General features: G+C 42.9%; 2 protein-coding genes and 1 pseudogene across 6 annotated transcripts in view; 2 read left to right on the top strand and 1 right to left on the bottom strand.

Annotated features, from left to right (window-relative positions):
• RBKS (ribokinase) overlaps positions 1 to 5732 on the top strand; it is an 80051-nt gene extending 74319 nt beyond the window's left edge. For 3 of the 5 annotated variants that reach the window (XM_028099372.2, XM_028099364.2, XM_088026376.1), the window contains one exon: positions 3529 to 5732. In XM_028099372.2, the coding sequence (XP_027955173.1) occupies positions 3529 to 3702 (174 nt within the window). In that variant the 3' untranslated portion in view covers positions 3703 to 5732. The remainder of the gene's footprint in view (positions 1 to 3528) is intronic. The other 2 variants (XM_028099366.2, XR_015768909.1) reach the window with 2 other exon arrangements.
• Positions 5352 to 14210, bottom strand: MRPL33 (mitochondrial ribosomal protein L33). Its single transcript, XM_028099375.2, has 4 exons — positions 14066 to 14210; positions 13191 to 13209; positions 11392 to 11498; positions 5352 to 5652 (listed from the first exon to the last, which is right to left on the bottom strand). The coding sequence occupies exons 1-4, from the start codon at positions 14208 to 14210 to the stop codon at positions 5603 to 5605; spliced, it is 321 nt and encodes a 106-aa protein (XP_027955176.1). The 3' UTR covers positions 5352 to 5602.
• Positions 9343 to 12517, top strand: LOC148163508 (small ribosomal subunit protein eS4, X isoform-like; annotated as a pseudogene).
• Positions 14211 to 22846: the final 8636 nt, after the last annotated feature.

Genomic DNA, 22846 nt, shown 5'->3' with positions numbered 1-22846 from the left:
AATCTTGCACATATTCATTCATATTGCACATTCATTTAACCCTAAATACTTCATATTTTTATGCTAATATAGTGTATGTTTTGATAATTTTTTTACTGTTCATTGCTACTATACACAAATACAATTGATTTTTTTATATTGACTTTGTGTCCTGTGACCTTGCTAAATCTACTATTTCTAGTAGCTTTTTTGCTGGATTTCTTAGGATTTTTTTATGCCATCAGCTAAGAAAGAGTTTTACTTATTCCTTTTTGCTTGCCTTTTTTTTTTCTTTTCTTATTGCACTGGCCAGCAATCCAGTATGATGTCAAATAGAAGTAATGAGTACAGACATCCTTGATTTGTTTCCAGTATCAAGGGAAAAATCATTCAATCTTTCTCATTAAGTATGATGCTAACTGTGGATTTTTAATAAATGCTCTTTATCAAGAAGATCAAGTTATACCTTCTATTTCAAGTTTGCTGAATTTTTATTATAAATGGATGTAGAATTTTTTCAAATGCTTTTTCTGCTTCTACTAAAATTATCATAAGGTTTTTCAATTTAGTGAACTAAATTATTTTTTTTTTAAAGATTTTTTATTTTTTAACAGAGAGAGACAGCGAGAGAGGGAACACAAGCAGGGGGAGTGGGAGAGGGAGAAGCAGGCCTCCCGCCGAGCAGGGAGCCCGATGTAGGGCTCGATCCCAGGACCCTGGGATCACGACCTGAGCCGAAGGCAGACGCTTAACGACTAAGCCACCCAGGCGCCCGATTTTTTTAATGTTAGTTAGTTTTAAATGTAATTAGTTTTTTTTTAAGATTTTATTTATTTGACAGAGAGAGACAGTGAGAGAGGGAACAGAAGCAGCAGGAGTGGGAGAGGGAGAAGCAGGCTTCCTGCAGAGCAGGGAGCCTGATGCAGGGCCCAATCCCAGGACTCTGGGATCATGACCTGAGCCGAAGGCAGACACTTAATGACTGAGCCACCCAGGCGCCCCTAATTGTAATTAGTTTTAAAGTTAAACTAATCTTACATTCCTGGGACAAACCCTATCAGGAATGAGATGCACGTGCGCGCACGCGCGCACACACACACACACACACACACACACACACACACACAGAGTTTACTAAATCTTTTTAAGGTTTTTGCATCTAAGTTCATGAGAAATATGTTTTGTCTTTATTTTCTTGAATTTCTTTTTTTCTGCACCTTTGCAGTCTCTACGAACACAGTGTATAGCACTAAGAATAAAAGGAAATCAAGTTGTGAAAATCACTGTTGCCTAAATAATGCTTCCAGCACACACAGTTCCACCAAACACTGTTTCCCTGGCTCTGGCTATAATGGGAAGCAATTTCAATAGTCTTTCAGATATAAGTACAATGCTTTTTATACTTTCTTAAAAATCTTGTCTGCAGCTAAATACCCCACTAGCCAACAGGAATATATAAAACTGATTTCTGGCAGTGATGCTAGAATGTTTCCCCTCAGCCCTGTGCCTTTGCACTGGTCAGGCCACAAGTTAAAGGTGAGAGAGGTACAGAAACATGACTTAACTATTCATGAAATATTTTTATTGGTTTTTTTTTTGGAAAAATATAAGCTTATAGTAAGCTTAAGCAATAACATAAAAGATACATAAAGGAAAAAATACTGCCCCCATTCCTTGTAAATAAGAAAACCAAATATTAGCACTGTTGCATTGCTCTGCTGTAAACTAATGGAGGGCAAGAGCCCTGTCTCTCTTTCTCCATTGTTTCCGTCAGGAAAGACTGATATAAACAATTGCAAAGCATCTAGCATGGTGCCTGACACATTTTGGGCACTTAGAAGACATTTATGGGAGGAAGGAAAGTGTTGAATTCACACCTGCGTTACTATGACTCCTTGGCAAGTGTAATACTGACTGCTTTATCTGTGTAAACAAGGGGAAATGTCATTCTCCTTAAAGCCATTCACTGTCTCATGAGCTCACTCTGTTCCTTCCTCCTCCTGTGTCTTTGTTCCTTGAGGCCTTCCTTCTCTATAATCTGCCTCATCTATAAGAACTCCCTTCTTCAGGGAGGCTGCCTTCAAACTCTGAGGATCCAACAGCATTTATAAACTCTGCCATACTACTTAGCGTTGAATCCACAATGGATTCTCCCCTTTGCTAGCACCCATCACTGTCCTGGGCATATAGCTCCTTAAATACTTCAGTTGCAACTGGAACAATCTTGCATGGCAAGGCTCTTCATGAAGCCTGAAGTATAGCCTCAAGATTTGTTATGAAATCCTTGGGTGTAAGGAACAACAAACTGGGAAAAACTGGAAAATGAATCTGAAAGCTATTAAATACCAGAATGATTTTTGTTAGGTGAACACATGTGTTACCCCACCTGAGACGGAAGTCAACAGACTTTCTTTGGTGTTTTCTATTTCTATGGATCCATATATGTACTTTACCCACTCAGACATTTGGAGCTTCAGAGAAAAGGGAAAGAAACTGTTGTGTCCCTATAGTTAGTTTGAAAACAATATCTGGATAACTCTCACCACATTCTGCATCCATTTTAATGGAGAAACAGTTAATTCCAGGACTAAAGCAGAGAATATACAAGATGAACCCGGAGCATCTTGTAATATCCCAGAAAGTAAAGCACTCAACAAACAAAACAATGGGGGTATGTCAAAGGGATACAGGAGCCAACTGAAAGAGCTCCCTATGGCCAAAGCTGGAAGGATTTGAGCAATGAAATAATGTAGTACTGCATTATAGCCCAAAGAATAAATTAAAAAAATTTCAAAAACCCATGAGTTCCTTCAGATATAATTAGGTGACTGAATAAATGAGGGGGCGGGGGAGACAAATTTCCCACGGAGAATTCCAAATAATACTCTGCCCCACCCCTTAAGTGTGGACTACACTGAGTGACTTGCTTCCAAAGAGTAGAGTATGAAGAGGGAGGAAAGTAACTTTACAGTGGAAAAACCTGGCAAAGACTGCCTTAGCTGAGTAATTGAGATTAACATTATCAGTGGCAAGTCCTGTTGACAGGATGTACCCTTGATATATATGATGAGAGAATGACACTTCACTTCCCAAAACCACAACCACAGTCTATGAGGAAAAGAGATCCCAACTGAGGCACAGTCTACAAAATATCTGACCAGCCCTCAAAACTATCAAGGTCATCAAAAACAAAGAATGTCCAAGAAATTGTCACAGCCCCCAGGAGTCTAAGGAGACATGACAACTAAATGTAATAAGGAATCCTGGAGGAGATCCTGGGACAGAAAAAAAGGACATTAAGCAAAACTAGTGAAATCCGAATAAAGTATGGAGTTCAATTAATATCACTGTTTCATTCATTACCAGAGGTTACCAGACATTACCAGAACTGGATGTGGGGTATATGGAAACCTGTGTGTACTATCCTTTTACTTTTTATGTAAATCTAAAATTCTTCTAAAATAAAAGGTGTACTTAAATATTTCTAACATACACTCTGGGCACCAGGTGATTACATGCTTATCTCCACAACTGTGCTTTCAATTACAGGGCGCTGGTGACAGTTTTGTGGGGGCTTTGGCCTTCTACCTGGCTTACTACCCAAGTCTGTCCTTGGAAGAAATGCTCAAGAGATCCAATTTCATCGCGGCGGTCAGTGTCCGGGCTGCAGGAACACAGTCTTCTTATCCATACAAAAAAGACCTGCCACTTGATCTGTTTTGATTGCTACTAACCCTAAAATAAATGTACTTGGGGGAGGGAGGTGGCCTCTCTTAGCTAGCAGCTTACTATCAAATAGCCTCTTCTTTCTTTGCAAATATGTTCATTTGTGAAGTCATCCTCAGCCTTTACTCTTTTATAATAATGATTTCTTCACTTTTCATGTATTTACAAGAGCCACCCAAAATTAAGGATGCCATGACCAGGACCTGTACAAACATTACCACGATGAGGAACCAGCAAACTCACTTGCCAACAGATCCTGAATGCCGTACGTCCACCACAGGGCAGGGCTTGTGGACAACAATGTCTAGAGTCCGAGCAGAGAATGTTAAATAAGGGAAGGGTCACATGAATTGGACTGTTCAAGCTGTTCCTAAGAGAGACAGTTGATATTTGGTGCTGGTGTTGTCAAAGCTTCTGTTTTGTGAGAAAAGCCAGAAGTTTGGATGTTTATTGAAATTTTTTCAATGTTTAAGTATCAGCAATTGATTTTTGAAAAATGTAAACACCACCTGTGGGCCACATTCAGCTCATGTGCTGAATAGACATTTGTTAAGCCAGATTTTAAGTTGTTGTTTTGCTTTTTTCAATGGCGACTCATTTATGTCACAGACCCTTTATAGCAGGCTTAGCTGGGACCAGGTGAAGGATTTTTCTTGTAACCCAAAACCACTATGCATAGTTTCAACCGAAAAATAGCCAAGATCTCACCTATTACTGCTTTGAACCAAAGCTTTAACAACAGATGCCAGAAAATAGCTGATCGACTCTAATGCCACAAGCCCCCGAAACTCAACAACTGTCTACATCTAATTCCAACTTCAGAAAGCTATGCTTGCATGTCCTCCATAGACAGACTGGGCCATGGAGAGGGAACACCTTGGTAACACCAATGTTACCTTGAAACATTGGTTTCATCCTTCTTGAGGCCATGGTAGGCACACCATCATTCTATATAAATGCTTTAAACGGTGTAGGATATGAACCAGCAGAACTCAAAATAAAAGCTGATCCTTCTTACATTGTCAGAAATGTGATAAGGAGAAAACTGAGTATTTCTGAAAATCTGTAGGAAATAGCTTGAGTGAGAAAGTATCTGGATCTGGGTAAGGCAGTCTTACCTCACCTGAACATTAGGGATTAGTGGAATTTCCACTGGTTGGCTGTGTGGGACCATGCCCCAAAAGCCCTAGCCGTGGCTCTATGGAAATACACTATAGCTCTTCTTTAAAAAAAAAAAAAGGAAATCTAGAAGATAAAGGGAGTCCAAAGCATTCCTAGAAACTCCTAGATACTGCTTCAGTATCTACTCAGTGACCGGAGTTTGAGAATATGGACCAATGGCATTTTTCCTAATTATATAAGCACAAAACAGAAGTTCTCACAGTTTCTTTTGTGTTACAAGGCTGGCCCCCTTATTCCTGTTCACCATTACCCTCTCTGTTATTTCATGGGAGTTTTTTCAAGATCACTCTATAGAGTGACTCTGCCTTTCCTATGAGGTACAAAGAGGAGCAGATTGGAAAGTCTTGCACAAGTTTCATTATGGAAACTTTCTTTTATACGAACAATGGTTATTCTTCAGTAATGTAGTTGTTTTTTATTTCAAAGAGTGGGGGAAAACATCACCAAGAGACAATAGCACAGGCTATTTTAATATTTTTTATTAAGGGCTATAAAAATATCCAGAAAGATAAATAAATGTGATGCAATGATATATGTCCTAATATGAAGAACTTTCTTTCAGTACATTGTTTTTCTTCACAATGGCCTTCAAATCACAGGAGGCAGTGATTCCGTGCCATTTCCTCTTCTTTTATTACACGCTGCAGAATTTCTGAATCAGTATCCCACCCTCAGCATTCTCATTTATAAATCAAATTCGTTTTCAGTCCATTGTTTAGAGGGAACGTATTTTCTTCTGTTCCACAAAGAGGACTTTTGCTTTCACTGTAAGAGAAAAATGGGTTGTAGCAGAAAACTAAAAGTTTCATTACCGTTTTTAAATAAAAATACGTATCAGACCATAAGCACTCTCCTTTCTCTCCTTTTACTATTCCTCTGACATGGGAATGGAACAGATTGGCAAACTCAGTTCCTCGATCTCCGAGGCCAGATAAACCTAGAGAAAATGGGAAGGTAATCAAGGGTAGGCTCACCAGCTGATCAGTGGCATCTTTGGTACCCCACAAGGTTATTTCTCCCCCAATATGAAATATCCAAATCAAAAAACAAAACTAGGAACATAACATGGAAAACACTCAATGCCTTCACCCAGTTAGTTAATGAACATTCTTGCAGGAGATGAGCAAGACCAGACTGAGAGCTGGACTCCAGAGAAAAAAGCAACAAGAACTGAGCAGACCAAGGAAGAAAAGGCCATCTGGCTAGAGGAGTAAATACACATCAAATCGTGTACTTTCCAGAGATAGCTTAATACCCAAATAATGGATTTTCTAGTATGGTAATAGAATGAAAATTATAACCAAAATTTCATTATTGAAAATAACGTTAACAGTACAGCTCTCTGAAACAAAACCAAAAGTACTAATTGCCTGGGGCGCCTGGGTGGCTCTGTCAGTTGGGCATTCAGCTCTTGGGTTTCAGCTCAGGTCATGATCTCAGGGTCAGAGATCGAGCCCCGCTTTGGGCTCCGTGCTCAGCCCAGAGTCCATTCAAGATTCTCTCTCCCTATCCCTTCCCCTCTACCACTCCCCCAACTAATGTGCGTGTGTGCACATGCGCGCGCACCCACATGTACTCTCTCTAAATAAATAAAAATAAAATCTTTAAAAAAGTACTAATTGCCTGGATGAAAGATCAGAGACCAGATGCCAGGGAGTAAGGTTTTCATGGTTCCTATAATGCCTTATAGTACTCCCCAATTAAAAAAACAGTAATAATAGGAAGATTAATTTGGCTCCCAAGTCATAGAAAAAATAGGGAGCCTGAAGTTGAAAAGATTGGGTTTAAACCCTGGCTCTACCATTTATATCTGCTGTGAGTCCTTGGGCAAATTTCTCAAAATGTTCTTCCTTCAGTTTGCTTCCCTAGGAGGGGGGTAACTCCATCTCCCTCACAGGGTTGTTGCTGGATATACAGTTGAGTTGAAATGACATACTGCTATCCATAATCATAAACATAAATTAATTTTCTGTCAAAATATTTGCTGCCTAATTCATACAAGAATGAATCTGTCAAGTTCTTTCCTTACATCTAACCTAAGTCTATTCTGCTTCAATTAAAGTCTATATTGTCTTGTTTAGTCATCCAAGGAATCAAAACTGACAAGTTTTCATTTTCTTTATAAGCCTTCATACATTTAGCAAAGTTTAATAAGCTTACGCCTCAGCCTTTAATCCTTCCTCCTTGGAAATTAGCATCTAGTTCTTTATGAGGAAAAGGAGTTTGAAAAGACAGAGGCTGGTTCTAGCCAGAGTTTACTATGAATGCTCAAATAAATTGGGAGCTTTTCTGTGTCCTTACCTGATTTCCTTTAAAAGCAGACTAACAAAACATTACCCTTAAACTAATCATTTACTCACTGCAGTAACATCTGCTGGGAGGACTGCCAAGCTATTTGGTACCTTGAGCAATGGGGCAGGCCCCATGGCGACTATCATCATGCTAGTCTGCGGGGCATTCAGTAGGTGGGCAGAAAGCCAGAGAGTCCACTATCCCAGAACATTCTCTTCTTCAGGAAAGACAAAGTTGTGCTGTCAAGGCTTAGACCATTCCTTATCAGAAAAGTTCTAGCAGTCTGTTTGAAATTTATATATGAGTCTTCTCTCCCACTTTCAATTAGGATCAGAATTGTTCATGGTTGTGTTCTTTCCCAATCTCAAAACTTAAAATCAATCTGACAAATAATAAGTTCCTAACACTTCTATACTAAGGATGAAAATCGTGATACATTTTCATACTGAAAAGATAAAAAGTCATTCAAGTAACATTAATGTTGTACAAGTTCCTAAAAATAAACTCTAAAGGAGCTAAATGCTAGAAAAACAATTACTTTAAAATTCATCACTTTGAGTTTTCACCAGCTGATACAAAGAAATCAGAGGGAGAAAAGTATCACACCAACTCAGTATCATATTGCTATGGTTTGAAAATTTGTGCCCGCCCTGCCCCAAATTCATATGTTGAAATCCTAACCCCCAAACACAATGGTATTAGAGGTGGGGCCTCTGGGAGGTGCCTTGGTCATGAGGGTGTGTTCATGAACGGGATTAATGCATTACAAAAGACCCCACAAGCTTGCTTGCCCTTCCACTGTGTGAGGACACAAGAAGGCACAGGCTACGACCCAGGAGGGCCTTCCCGAGAAAGCAACTGGCACCATGCTGGCACCTTGGTCTTAGGACTTCCCAGGCCCCAGAACTCAGAAATAAATTTGTTGTTTATAAGCCACCTAGTCTCTGGTATTTGGTTATAGAAACCCAAAAGGACTGACACATACCCTATCATTCTAATAATTTTTCTACCATATGAGGTATCATCCTGAAATTCAGACTCCCAATCATCAGGTACAAACCTAGAATTCCTTTTATATTATGATAAAGAATGACCAGAAATTTTAACACCATAAAAACAGCAGGGAATTTTATTCTTGTTAAAGAATGGAAACTATCCGGGTGCCTGGGTGGCTCAGTCGTTAAGCGTCTGCCTTCGGCTCCGGTCATGATCCCGGGGTCCTGGGATCGAGTCCCACATCGGGCTCCCTCCTTGGGGGGAGGCCCGCTTCTCCCTCTCCCACTCCCCCTGCTTGTGTTCCCTCTCTCGCCGTCTCTGTCAAATAAATAAATAAAATCTTAAAAAAAAAAAAAAGAATGGAAACTATCCAATTTTATAACTGGGCTTCTTAGAGCCATTTTAATATGCCTCCTCACACTGGTACAGACTTTTTTTTTTTTTGAAGGTGATATTATTTTTCTTAGCCATTGATGAATGCAGCATAATGAATGGTTCAACAGTGGTTGTGAGACCTTCTGTACCAGCTCTGAAGGCAGCTCTGAATGTAGCTGTTAGCCAGGATTTGCACTAATAGCCTGCCCAGAAGTCATGCACTGGTAGGTAGGTTTTAGCCTCCTGTGAATCCTCTCATTACTAGGTCCCTACATAGAGTGGTTTAGGGCCCGGGCACCGGAGTCTGACAGTCTTGAGTTCAAATCTTTGTAACACATTTCAGCGGTGTGTCCCTGACTAAGATCCTTGGCATCAGATTCCTCATCTATAAAGAGACTGCCTGGAGAGCACAGGTGCTTGTGCTCATAACATCTGAAGATACAAGGCTTGTGTAGGTAAGCAAACAAGACAGAATTTCCCATTTTGTCTAATTATTCACAAACACTAGTTTGTCTTTCTTTCAGGGTCACTTTTATTGCCCACACTGTCCTTTTGTTGTTTCCAGGGAGAAGGGAGATTCGGTTCCTATTATACCATCATGGCCAGAGATAAGAGTCTATGAGTCCTTATTCTTAGTTAATAAAAAAGCTAATTATGAGGTTAGGTATCTGTATTTCATTATATAATGGATTAATTTTGGGAAATAGGATTCCGGTACCAATTCAATTCTGATCACCAGTTGGGTGTCTTACAATTCAACTCAACTGTGCTCTTTTCGTTCCCAGCGCAGCCATGGCTCGTGGTCCCAAGAAGCATCTGAAGCATGTGACGGCTCCAAAGCACTGGATGCTGGATAAACCGACTGGTGTGTTTGCTCCTCGCCCATCTACTGGTCCCCATAAGCTGAGAGAATGTCTCCCTCTCATCACTTTCCTAAGGAACAGACTTAAGCATGCCCTAACAGGAGACGAAGTCAAGAAGATCTGTCTGCAGCGTTTTAGTAAGACTGATGGCAAGGTCCGAACTGATATAACCTACCCTGCTGCTTTTATGGATGTCATCAGCACTGACAAGACTGGGGAGAATTTCCGTCTGATCTATGACACCAAGGGTCGCACTGCTGTTCAGCACAGTACACCTGCGGAGGCCACGTAGAAGCTATGCGAAACGAAGATCTTTGTGGGGACAAAAGGAATCCCTCACCTGGTGACCCATGATGCTCACGCCGGCCGCCGTCCTGACCCCCTCATTGAGGTGAAGGACACCATTCAGACCGATGTCATCAAGTTAGACACTGGTAATCTGTGTATGGCGACCGGAGGTGCTAACCTGGGAAGAACTGGTGTGATCACAGACAGAGATAGACACCCTGGTTCTTCTGATGTAGTTCACATGAAAGATGCCAATACAAGAGCTTTGCCACTGGCTCTCCAACATTTTTGTTATTGGCAAAGGCAACAAACCATCATTTCTCTTCCCCGTGGAAAGGGTATCCGCCTCACCATTGCTTAGGAGACAGACAAGAGACTGGCAGCCAGAGCAGTAGGTAACATGCTCTGTAGATGTGACCGATAGTCTATATACTTAAAAATAACATAACACACACACAAAAAAGAAGAAAACTCCTGATACCAGCTACTAGTAACTGAGGAGCAGCCAGATGGAAGTGACGCATAGGGCAGGTATGGGGAAGGGGCGCACAGCCTCTACGCCCTCTCCCAGCAGGTCACTCTCCCACAGTCACTACACTGTCACCAACCCAGAAGCTCCAGTTCTTATTAAGAAGCAATTATCAAGAGGCTGTTCAGAATCAAGGGCACAAAAATGAAACAAATGGCCTAAAGTTTTAAAATAAATAATTTGTTTGCTAGTTTACTTTATATAAATCTGCTCATGAAATCCAAAAACAAAATTAGGCTTCTACCAATAGCTATCAGCTGCTGTCTTTTGTTTGTAAGCAGGCAATCTGGCCTTGGGAACACTTACCTCTTTTGGACAAATACTTCTATCTACTGAGACCTTTTTTTTTAAGATTTTCATTTATTTATTTGACACAGAGAGAGAGCTAGCAAGAGAGACAGCACAAGCAAGGCAAGTGGCAGGCAGAGGGAGAAGCAGGCTCCCCGCGGAGCAGGGAGCCCGAAGTGGAACTCGATCCCAGGACCTTGGGATCATGACCTGAGCTGAAGGCAGACGTTTAACTGACTGAGTCACTGAGGCGCCCCTCTACTGAGACCATTTAAAGTTACCATTATGGCATTTTAGCAGAGGGTACAAAATGTAAATAATATATAGTTATATTATTTCTGCACTAATATATAGATACCATACTCCTTTCATTCAAATCTGGACCTAACTGCTTGCCACTGTTAGACGATCCCAGGAGAATATTCTCTCCCCATCTAAAGACACTCTATTCTTTCTGTTTCCTGAACAGTATCACCTGTTCTCTTTATAGGGCTGGTTCTTTCCCAGATCTATCCTACCTAAAGGATAGGATAAAGGTGGAATCTGCCTTTCCCCACCTTTATGCTATATCTCAGCATCCTGCTTGTGTCTCTCAAAGCAATGAGCAGAACATCATTTTTTCTTTCTTTCTCTCCCTTCCAAACTGGACTGTAAGTACCAAGATTGCAGAGACTGAGCCTGACTGTGTCCTGGTGTATCCCAACACCTGGGGCAGTAACTGGCACTATAGTAAACATTCAATACTCACTGGCTGACTGAATGCTACAGAGTCAAAGGGACCACAAAACTGCCCAGACATGTTGAGCGTCAGTCTGGAAAGGGCAACAGGCCTTGAAAGCACTTGTATTGTGGAGTAATTTCTCTGAATCTTACCAATGGGATCATAATGCAAGAGAGTCAGTTTCTCCCGTAGTCGGCTTCTCTTAGTGTTGAAGGAGTAACCTGTCCCAGCTTGGCTCAGCATTTTCACCAGAATGGTTCTAAGATTTAAAAATAAACTATTACAAGCTGAGGAAATAGAGTAAAATCAGTCATGGGAGGATGGCACATTTTGAAAACTCTGTACGGTAGTATTAGTTGTCAGATATCACTTAGCCCTAAGAAGGTTCAGTTCTAAGACTAAGCCCACATTTTCCATAAACCACAATTTCAATGGCTCTGATTCCCAAGGTCTGTTTGATTATAGAGTGCCTTGGTAATCAACTAACCAATCAACAAAATCAAACTACATGTGGGAACAGACTCAGACACCCACCACTTAGAAGGAGCAGAAGTCAGGAAGGGGGAAAATACAAAAGTACTGGCAACCCTAGCTGGCCAGTCAGGAAATCGTAAAGATGGCTATCTCAAAAGAACCCTATCTTCCAGGATGTGCAATAGGAGTACAATCAGAAGAGACAACCCTGCTCCCCTTCATATTCGATTAACTTATAGTCATTCAAAACAAAGTTCATGTTTTGCCTCACTAGACCCTTTAATACCTTATACTGTTACTTTTTCATGTGCCTGGCTTCCCTATGTAGACCATGCTATTTTATTTCTCATCTAATTCCAAAAAGAATTTGTAGCATCTACAAATACATTACACATCTTTGCCTCCCTTTCAATGTCCAGCACAGTGCCTCATACATAAGCAGCACAAATATGTTATTTAAGAAAGACAACATTCATTTAAAAAGATTCAACAAATACATATTAAGTGCTTACTCTGTGGAATGCACTATGGGAAATGCAAAGCTCTGTAAGGCTGCCCCTCCCCTCTCCAGGAACCAACAGTTTAGTATGGAAGGTGAGTTGTGTATACAAGGTCTATAAGGCAAGACATATTTGACAGATGTCACAAGAAAGATACAAAGAACATGAGAGGCAGGGATTACCTCTAAAGAAACCAAAGGCATGGGAGATTCCTATAGAACCTGGAGGCGGGGAATTCTAACATAAATAACTGGACTGTGGCAAAAGCAGTATGAATAAAAGCTATCTGAGAGAAAAACACTAACTTACATGTTTTTCATTAACTTTAATCCAAAAAACATAGTTTTATGATCTGTGATGTGTCTTGGGTTTTAAGCAACGGCTGCTTTAGAATGTTCCTTTTTTTTTTCTAGAAAAGAATTTTCCTATTTTTAACACAGAAAATCTTACTTCAGTTATTGTCTACAAAATATATTTTGAGATGCCAGTTTGGTATTTATAGTCTCTCTGGTACAGCACGGAATCTTTAATCTGCTATTTTTAAAATGCTTAGTCCATGAATGCAAAGGATTACAAAACTCATTAAAACTGACTCTGTAGTTCAATCAAATCACAGCTTGTTCAGTCAGATTCCCGTACTGGACTCCAGACAAATGGCCCTCAGTGCTCCCTCTGAGGAAACAGAAATATGATGGTAGTCCAAAGAGCATGGGAACCCTGATGGTTTGTTTAGGAGCAAGACAGCAAGAGCTCCTTCAATTATTTGAACACTCACTTAAATAGGTCAGTTGGGCAGGAGGGAAAATTTTTTTGAAAGAGTTCACAGAACCAAAACAATTCATCAAGTAAGTAATCCTCAAACCAACTTTCAGAAAATCGAGACCAAATGCTTAGTTTAACAAAAGGATGTATTGGCAGCGGCTGGAAAAACAAACCAAACATAAACAAGTTAAAAAAAAAAGAAAAACCTTACTTACTTTGACTTGCTCTTGGCAACTTTCTCGCAGAAAGGTTGAAAGAGAAAAGAAAATAGCAACTTGTTATCTTTCTTATGCAAAGTTCATATAAATGTCTGTAATAAATATGTAAGTGACCAAGTATGCCATGGGTTGTCGCTCAAGTAACTACTCCCTAGCTTGTGGGGATCCCGCTAGGATTCTAGAAAGAAGACAAAGATCCAATAAGACCAACACAATTCTGGATGTAATGCTTTGTACAATCTCTTTTCAGTTGGACCGGTTACTTTTCAAATCTAAGATCTGCTCCACATGTTCCTCTTCTAAGGTGCAAAAATTGCACTGGAACAAGCCACTGGTCTGACAAGTTAACCTATGCACCGCCAACAACCATCACATCAGGTTGAGGAGGGAAACTAACCTAGAAGTTGGCCTGGTGCAGGGAAGAGCGCGGCCTTGGGGAGCCAGACACTTCCTTCCCAGCCCAGCTGTACTGACTTAGGTAAGTCACTGCCCTTCTCAAGCCATTTCCTCATCTTCAGAGTTCGAAACGAGTGGACTAAAAATTCTGAGGGTTTTTTTTCCCAGTTAGGACGTGCAGGGACTGTGCTACCACATCCGTACGGAGGACGGGGGAAAGCGCCCCGCTACCGCTGACCAGCCTCGACTGCCCGTCTCGGACCGCAACGGGACGGAGAACTAGTGCCGCAGAACCCCAAGCACCACTCGCCCCGCCAAGCCGTGCGCCGCGAGGCATGCCGGACGCTGTAGTCCAGAAGGCCTGGAGAGTCGCAGCGGCAGCTTCCCGGCCGACGCGCGCCCCCGGCCCCGCACCGTCCCGACGCCTTCCTCCCGCCCTCGCCGCAGGCCCTGCCGCCGCCTCCAACCCCACTTACAAGTGACCGCGGACAGGAACATGGTGACAACACCCACGCAGTCTCCTAAACGGGACGAAAGACTCTCAGCAAACAACTGCTTCCGGGGCACAGGCCTGTTCCGGAAGAGGACGTCGGTAGCTGCCTGAAGCCACGCCCCCCGCATAAGCCTCCAGTCCCGACGCCCCCTCTGTCTTGGGTTCTTCAGAGGCTAGGCGTTTTACTTTTGTGCTGGAGGTTGGAGTCCCCTTCCCTGGCAGAGAGAATTTAAAGCGCTCAGGTTCACGCCCCAAGCCCTGCCTCTTACTTCTGGGTCAGAGTTAGGTCTTTGCATACTTGTTTCACTAAATAATCGCCATCACCTGCATTAAAGTCACAGGAACTGTATGTGTTTCTCAGCCGCTCCAGGCTACTAGACTCCCCCACAGTTCCTTAAAATGTTGCCTTCTTTTGCCTCTCCCGGTCCAACTTCATCTCCACCTGGTTGAGAGCTGCTTTCAGTCCCTTTGGAGTTAGAACCCCCACCTGAGTATCCCCCATTCCTTAATTACCTGTTGGATTTCTAGGAGAGCAGCACCTTGTGTATCTTGTGTTAACTGCTATATCCGAGCAACTAGTGCCTGCAAGAGGGGCTGAATAACAGATGCGGGGCACTCACATAACTAGCCTAATGTCACAAAACTAGTCAATGGCAGAGTCAGAATTCCAACCCAGGCCTTGTCTGACTGCCAAGACTCATGCCTTTCCCACTACACTGGGACCTACTACTAATGTGCCTCTTCAATTCTTCATGTCTCTCTGCAAGGAACCCGGGCTCTTTCAACACCAAGAACTTCATCTGTAACCTCATTTCCCAACTAATAATAGGACTTTCGAATTCTTTCCTAATCTATGATTTCGTCTATATATTAAATCTTACAAACATGTGAAATAAAATTCAATCTCATGGATTATCTTCACAAAAAGTAATAAAATTATTTAAAAAATTATTGAACTCTTCAATACAATTCATTTTTTTAAATTAGGACAGTCCTTGCCCTTAGTTCCTTACAGTTTTTTAACCCTCTAATGATTTTCAGTCTTCTAATAACCTGACTCTTAACAATTGAGCACCCTCTAAGTGCCCAAATCCTTTACCTTGTGCAATTCATCTGCTGACAGAGTTTTAGGTGTTCAAGAAGGTCAGGTTTCTTATCTAAGAAATTCCTTTAGAGGATATACAAGAAAAGTACATAGGACTGGAAGCCAAGAAACATGAATTTTAGCCTTTGTTCTGTCCTTCGGAAAGTCTTTCAACTATTCAGACCTCAGTTTCATGCTCAGTGGGGCATTGGATCAGTGGTTCTCATCCTGATGGTATATCAGAGTCGCCTGTGGTCTTTTAAAAAAATCCATTTGCCACCAGTGAGGGCCAGAGTCTGTATTTTCCCCAAGTTTTCTATAACATTACAAACATATCAAAAACTTAAAAGGATAGTGCAACGAACACACCATATGCCCAATTCAACAAATGCTGACATTCTGCTATGTATTCTGAATAAATAAGTATATTTTATATACATTTTTTTGCTAAGCTGTGAAATTAAATCGCAGATATCACAACCCTTCACCCCTACACATTTAAGTAGGTATCTGTCAAGACTAAGATTATAACTATAATACTATTTTCACTCCTAAAAAAATTAACAATAGTTTCCTAACATCTAGTCCATATTCAAATTGTCTTTTCTAGCTGGTTTCTTCAAAAACAGTATCCAATCAATGAATTAAGACAACATCTCTCTCTCAGAATCTGGCATCAAACGTTTGCCTCCCTCCTTCCTCCTTTCCATAGAAGCCACTCTGGTGAGGGCCCCAGTGACCCCTTCGGCACCAAGCCCCATGGTCAATTCTTGAGCCTTATGTTCCTCAGCATCGATCAGTATTATTTTACACAGTGGCTCACTCCTCCCTGAAAAATTTTCTTCACCTGGTGTCCAGGTAGCCACTCTCTTGGTTCTTCCTCATCAGCAATTCTTTCTCTGTTTTCACCTCACCCACCCTTCAGTGGAGGCCTGCCCAGGGCTCAGTCCTTGGATCTCTTCCCTGTCCACACTCCTTCCTTTGGTGGTCACAGCTAGTTTGGGTTTTGAAAAATCTAGAGGCTGAAGATTTCTAAATTTATATCTCCAGTCTCAACCTTTCCTCTGGATTCCAGATTGGCATATTTAACTGCCTACTTGACAGCACATGTCCAAAATCAAATTCCCAAACTTGCTCTGTATCCCTAAGGCTTCCCCCATACCAGCGTGTGGCAATTCCATTTTTTCAGTTGCTCAAGTAAAAAGCCCGGGAGCCAACTTGACACCTCTTTCTCTCATGGCCTATATGTAATCAATCAGTAAATTCTATCATTCAAATGTCACCTAATCAGTGAAGCCTTCCCTGGCCACAGAGGAAAGCAACACACACACACTCACTCTCTCTTTCCCTATTCTCCTTACTTCACTTTATATTTTTCTACATCACTTCTCACCACTGAATATTTTGTGTGTGTATTTATTGATTTCCTTATTATCGGTCTTTGCCCACCACAATGTAAATTTCCTAAGATCAGGAACTTTGTCTTATTCACTCACTGCTCTATCCTGGTGCCTAGAACAGTGCCTACCACACATGTTGACTAGCTGCTGAATGAACTGAATAAATGAATCTGAGATGAGCGGCACCATAGAAATATTAAATTATTAATAAACAAGTTTAAATGGCAAACGATAAGTGTATACTTGTAGTTCGGGGTTCAGGAGAACTTATAAGCTTGTGGGGGGATTCGGGCTTTTGTTTTTTTTTTTTTAGAGAGAGAGTGTGTGCACTGAGCAGGAAGGGCCGAGAGTGAGAGAGAATCTTAAGCAGGCTCCACGCCCAGCACAGAGCCTGATGCAGGGCTCAGTCTCACAACCCTGAAGTCAGGGCCCTGAGATCATGACATGAGCTGAAATCAAGAATCAGACACTTCACTAAGCCACCCAGGCGCCCCTATAAGCTTGTTTTGAAAAAGAGATAGCAGGGGGCACCTGGCTGGCTCAGTTGGAAAAGCATGTGACTCTTGATCTCCGAGTCATGAGTTCAAACCCCACATTAGATGTAGAAATTATTTAAACAAGTAAAAAAATTTTTAGAAAGAAATATCAGGGTGCCTGGGTGGCTCAGGTGGTTGAGCATCTCACTCTTGATCTCCCCTCAGGTCTTGATCTCACGGTCATGAGTTTGAGCCCCACATTGGGCTTTGCACTAGGCATGAAGCCTACTTAAAAAATTAAAAAATAAAAAATAAATAAAAAGAGATAGCATAAGAACTATTTCTTGAAATTCCTGGATGGAGTAGAAAGGAAGCAGCGGCTTTCTAGTCTCATTACTTCAACCTGCATCCACCTGTTATTTACATCTAACACTTTGTTGGCAGTTGGTAAGTGTTAATTAAAATGTTTATTAATACAGATGCAATTCATGATTTGGGTTTTGGGGTGGTTTTTTTTTTTTTTTTTGCCTGAATTTACATAATGAGCCCTCTGTGCCTTATTAAAGTGCAGAATAATTAGAGAATCCTGGCAGCCCAAGCGGAAGGGGTGAAGGCCTTAGAGGAGGGGTATGCATCTCTTCGGTGTGGGGGGAGGTGCTGAGTGGGGGAAAGGTACAGCTGTTTCACCTGGATTGTCAGCCCAGGAAAGCAGATGGAGGAGAACATTTATTGAACATCTACTCTCACAGAGCTTTAGACACAGTGTCTGTGTTACATCAGTTAATACTGCATTCCCAGCGCTTAGCATTGGGATTCAAACCCCAGATCCAGAAGCTATTCCCCTCCTCTCCTGTTCCAGGAGGTCCCTGACTGCCCATTGCCCAGCGCACTCTCATACCTATGTCCCACCTGACTTATGGTTGGGAAGTACAGCCACTATTCTTATCTACAGGGTCAGCGACTTGTTCCAGGGGCCTGGGAACGTGGGCGGGGTGGGGAAGGAGACTCTACAGGAGATGGCCGGGGCTCCCTGCAAAAAGCTGGCACCTTCCCAAGCATAGACACCTCCAGGCACATGAGACAGCCTCACAATTAGGTCCTATGCCTCAACAGATTGGTATTACAGCAAAGACTTCCTGAGGGAGCAAGAATAAAAGCTGGCAAGACCTGGGGGCACCAACTGGGTTCAATCTATGTGGTGGGTGTCCTCAGGTTGGCATTCAATGCCCTCCATAATCTAGCCTCAGCCTCCTAATTCAGTCCCATCTCTTTTCACTGGGACCTGCTGGGTATCAGTCCCTTTCTGGATGAAGTCTCTCCTGACTCACCCTCCCACCCGACATGTCCCCTCCACATATTCCTCTCAGAGCACCTATTATGCTTCCCTGCGCTTCTCACTGGTCTGCCTCCCCCCACTGGCATCTAAGTCTCCTGAAGGCCAGAGCTTCTGAATCTCTGCAAATCATCCCTCCAACCCCCCAAGCAGGAGCTCCTAAGGTGGCTGCCCTACTGACTTTGACAAATATGAACTGAGCACCTTCAGGAAACATGCCTCCAGCCATTCTGTCTCTTCAACCTTCCTTCCCCCACGGTCCACCCCAAGACAGGCAGAGTGGGAGGAACCTGGGAAAGAACAGAAGCAAAGGCACAGTGTCTAAAAACTGGACAGTGAGCATCCTCCTGGGGCTAGGGTGTATGAAGAAGTGAGGGAGAGGAGCTAGAAAGGATGGCTGGAGCAAGGTCACGGAAGAACCAGGATGTTGTGGTTCAGCCAAAGCTTGGTTCTGTGGTGGGGGGAGTTAAGGGATGTGATCAGACCCCTAGAGTGGCAGCATCTGAAATCACATGGTTTTCCTGGCTAATTGGGAGAGGTAGGGATTCTCCCATCCCACCAACCAGAACACTCCGGAGGTCCTCTTCACTTGTGAAGCACCTATAGACACTTTCCCTGCTCTGCATATTAATGCCTATTTATTTAGTTAACACACACATTTGGTGTTTCCTTAATAATTGGTAAATTCTTCCTGCTTATTTATTATCTTAGACCAGTCCCTGAGCCTTTTCTGGGGGGAGGGGAGGGAGGGAAGGCAGAAGGTGCCATAGACATCTTAGCTTTCCCAGAAAATGCACATACATTTATCCAGAAACAATTTTCCCTGGACTTTCAGCAGCCCTCAACCTTGGTTGCACACTGGAATCACCTGGGGAGCTTCATAAACTAGTGATGCCTACCTGAGGTTTTAGTTTAATCGATCTGAGTGCAGTCCAGACTTCCGGTTCTTTTAAGCTCCCTAAGAGATTCTAATGTACACTCAAGGACTGGGCTCGGGTATGTTGGACCATGAGCTCCAAGCCTGTCCATGGTCAGCAGCACCTCCCCGAGTAGGGTGGGGAGGGGAGAAAGTGGCCAAACTGAGAGAATGAGGAAGTCTTGAAGCTGTAAGCCAAGATAGGAGGTGCCCACATAATTCCAGAAGGCTGCAGAACACTCACCAGAGATACTGAAATGGAAGACAAAGAGTAGAAAGTTCAACCGCCTTCTTGAAAGATGGATGAAAGTCCAGAGGACAACACCCTTGCCACCCACATACTTCACCTGCCCCCAAGAAGAGCCGCAAACATTATCAAAAGGCTGACAGAAACGGTCTTTGGGGAAAGTCAACCAATTAAACGTGTGGTTTGGTTGGTGGGTGCTATGGGTGAGGAGAGGACAGCAGTAAAGCGCTGGTGAGGGTGTAGAGGTTTAGAGGTAATGGGCTGAAACTCGCCACTGGAGGAGGGGAAGATTTGGGTCAGGGTCAAGGAGAGGCATTCCCGCAGTGGGTAGGGAGCAGGGCTGCGGTGGAAGGAGAACTACACATGTGCTGGAAGCCAGACTCTGCTGTTTCTAACCACGGGACCCTAGGCAAGAACCCGGCCTCAGTTTCTTATCTGGGATTTGTGTGAGGGTAACGTCGGAGGAGCCCACGATCTCAGATGATTATCATTAGGTCATCTCTAAGGCTTTTTCCAATCCCATGAAGCTCAGACATTGTCCTCCAAAAATGCTTTGGAGGTTTTCAAACCTGGTATCCATCAGAATCACCTGGGGTGCTCACTGCCAGGTAATACAACGTAGTGGGCGGGGGAACGAGACCCACAGGGATTTTATAACTGTCACCTGTAGCTTCTGATGTTGCACGTACTTTGGGAATCACTGCTCTAGATTGCTGTTTCTCAACTCCTGGGAATCTTTTTTTTTTTAATTTATTTATTTGACAAACGGAGACACAGCGGGAGAGGGAACACAAGCAGGGGGAGTGAGAGAGGGAGAAGCAGGCTTCCCGCTGAGCAGGGAGCCCGATGCGGGGCTCGATCCCAGGGTCCTGGGATCATGACCTGAGCCAAAGGCAGACACTTAACTGACTAAGCCACCCAGGTGCCCCTCAACTCCTGGGAATCTTGTTAAAGGACAGATTCTGAGCCAGTAGTTCTGAAGCAAGGCCTGAAGATCCGCATTTCTAACAAATTTGTAGATGGTGCTGATATTGCTGGCTGTATATCCTTGCCACTCAAGGTGAAGCCAAGCAGCATCCTAGCAGTATCATTTGGGAGCTTGTTAAATGTGCAGAATCTCAGGCCCCACCCAAGACCTACTGAATCAGAATCTGCATTTTAACAAGGTCCCCCGGGTGATTTGCATGTACATTAAAGTTTGAGAGATATTGTTCCAGAAGTGGCTTACTGACCAGGGAACCACCATTGAAATTTGGGACAAAATGGTAGGACAAGACTCAGTTTCTTAAAATGAAATAAAAGTCAGAGATGGGCAGGGATTTCCAACTGTTGTAGTTACTGCCATATTTGTGGGCCTGGCACAGAGCAGATGCTCAACCAATATTTATAAAGTGAATGAACAAAGGGAAGAGTCCCGTCTCTGGAGCCAGGCAAGAGGCCAGAGTGGAGCCAGAAACCACCATGACTTGATGTTAACTACTAGGGCCAAGCTCTGTCTAGTCCTCTTCCCAGGACAAGATTGGTCCTGATGCTGTCACAGAGCAGATCTCTGGCCACATGAGACATGAGCGTGTTAAACTGTCTCATCTGTGGAGATTAGCAGGCTACAGAACAATGCAACCGGGAAAATACACTGGCCTTCTTAAGTAGATCTGCTATAGGAATCGGGGACTGCACCAACCTGTGGGGAGGTAGGTGGCCAGAGAGGCCCCAGTTCCAGAAATAACTCATCTGGGCTATAGGATTAATTCCATGAAGCTGCCTGGAACGTGTTTGTCCTGGGCAAAATTTAGTGCATTCAGCATCAATTCTATTACTCTCCTACTTCCTCTGTGCAAAACAGATGTCAGTAAGATACATGCCGGGGTCAAAGGCAACCAGTGTGGCTCTGTGAGTTAAGACCAAATTCCATGTGCTATACGTAGGTTGGGCAAATGTTAAATCCTACAAAGAACAAACAGTGTATTTGTTATTAACTAGCCTTAGAGCAATGGATCAATAACTCATATTTGAAGTGACTATTATTCCTAGTCTTCAGGGGTGCCAGTCTAGAAAAGAAAACGTTTCTGTTTGTTTTTCCTATGCATAGCATTATCCAGACTTTCTGGATCACCCTGACAGTAGCAGTTAGGATTTCAGTAAGGTAAATTCATTCTCACTCTGCCCTAGCAACAAACTGGGCTGAAGATTTCTGATAGGTTCCTCAAAACACCAGGCCCTTTTTCCTAATGATTACTATAAATATACTGTGAACACAAGAGAATGCTTTTTAAAGCAGTGTTGTTTTTCTCAGGCCAATTCATTTGCTTGATTCCCACAAGTAAACTGGGTAAATAGTCATTGTGCATTTCTAAGGGTTCATCTCCCTCCGCCTTGGACTGGATCTCACATTTAAGGCAAAATGAAATGACTGTATTAATGGCCATACCAGTCATGGCAAAGTTCCCATGAATAACTGTTTTCAGAAGAAGAAGAATTTTCCATCACTTCTTCCTCCCCAATAACCTGATCCTCAACCTAATTTCTAACTGTCCCAATGAGCCTGGTTCCACAGAGGGAGAGTCCTGTGAGTGTCTCTGCAACTTCTCCAAGGGCTTTGTTTTGTTTTGTTTTTTTTAAAGATTTTATTTATTCATGAGAGACAGAGAGAGAGAGGCAGAGGGAGAAGCAGGCTCCCAAGGAGCAGGGAGCCCGATGCGGGACTCAATCCCAGGACCCTGGGATCATGACCTGAGCCGAAGGCAGACGCTTAACCATCTGAGCCACCCAGGCACCCTCTCCAAGGGCTTTGAAAGATGGTTCCTGGGTGCCTGGGTGGATCAGTCAGTCAAGCGTCTGTCTTCGGCCCAGGTCATGATCCCGGGGTTCTGGGATGGAGTCCCGCATCAGGCTTCCTGCTCAGCGGGGAGTCTGTTTCTCCCTCCCCCTCTACCCCTAGCCCCTGCTCATGTTCTCTCTCTTTCTCAAATAAAGTCTTTTTTAAAAAAGAAAAAGAAAGATGGATCCTGCCCAGCACACAGTCCCCCATGTTGCCAGGTGCATGTGAGGAGGGAACAAGAAATCAGACATTGTACTCATTGGTTACCAGACCAGACAAGAAATTTAAACTCGTGTACTCAATGGTCCTGCAGTAAACCGGTGTGAGTGTACCGTTGCACGTTTCTTGGCTTGTGAAAAGGACGCGCTAATTAATTCTCCTTTGCTTTGGAATAGCACTCAATGGCAAGTCACCAAAGTCATGCAAATTCCATCTTTTCAAGCCATTTCTGAATGGGTCTATGTTTCTTTTTGTTGACTAAGAGAGACAG

The sequence above is a fragment of the Eumetopias jubatus genome, unplaced genomic scaffold, assembly GCF_037043125.1.
Source record: "Eumetopias jubatus isolate StellerSeaLion01/CBP00866 unplaced genomic scaffold, mEumJub1_p1.0 scaffold_9, whole genome shotgun sequence".
NCBI lineage: Eukaryota > Metazoa > Chordata > Mammalia > Carnivora > Otariidae > Eumetopias > Eumetopias jubatus.
Note: the sequence above shows the minus strand (reverse complement) of the source record. Positions and strands in the feature narration are given on the sequence as shown.

Bases quoted from the DNA above. Each gene is read 5' to 3' on its own strand.
- MRPL33 (XM_028099375.2), bottom strand. From the start codon at position 14,210: ATGCGGGGGGCGTGGCTTCAGGCAGCTACCGACGTCCTCTTCCGGAAC. The intron at 5,653-11,391 runs GTAAGATTCAGA...TTTCTCTTACAG, and splicing joins CTTGCATTATGATCCCATTG to TGAAAGCAAAAGTCCTCTTT.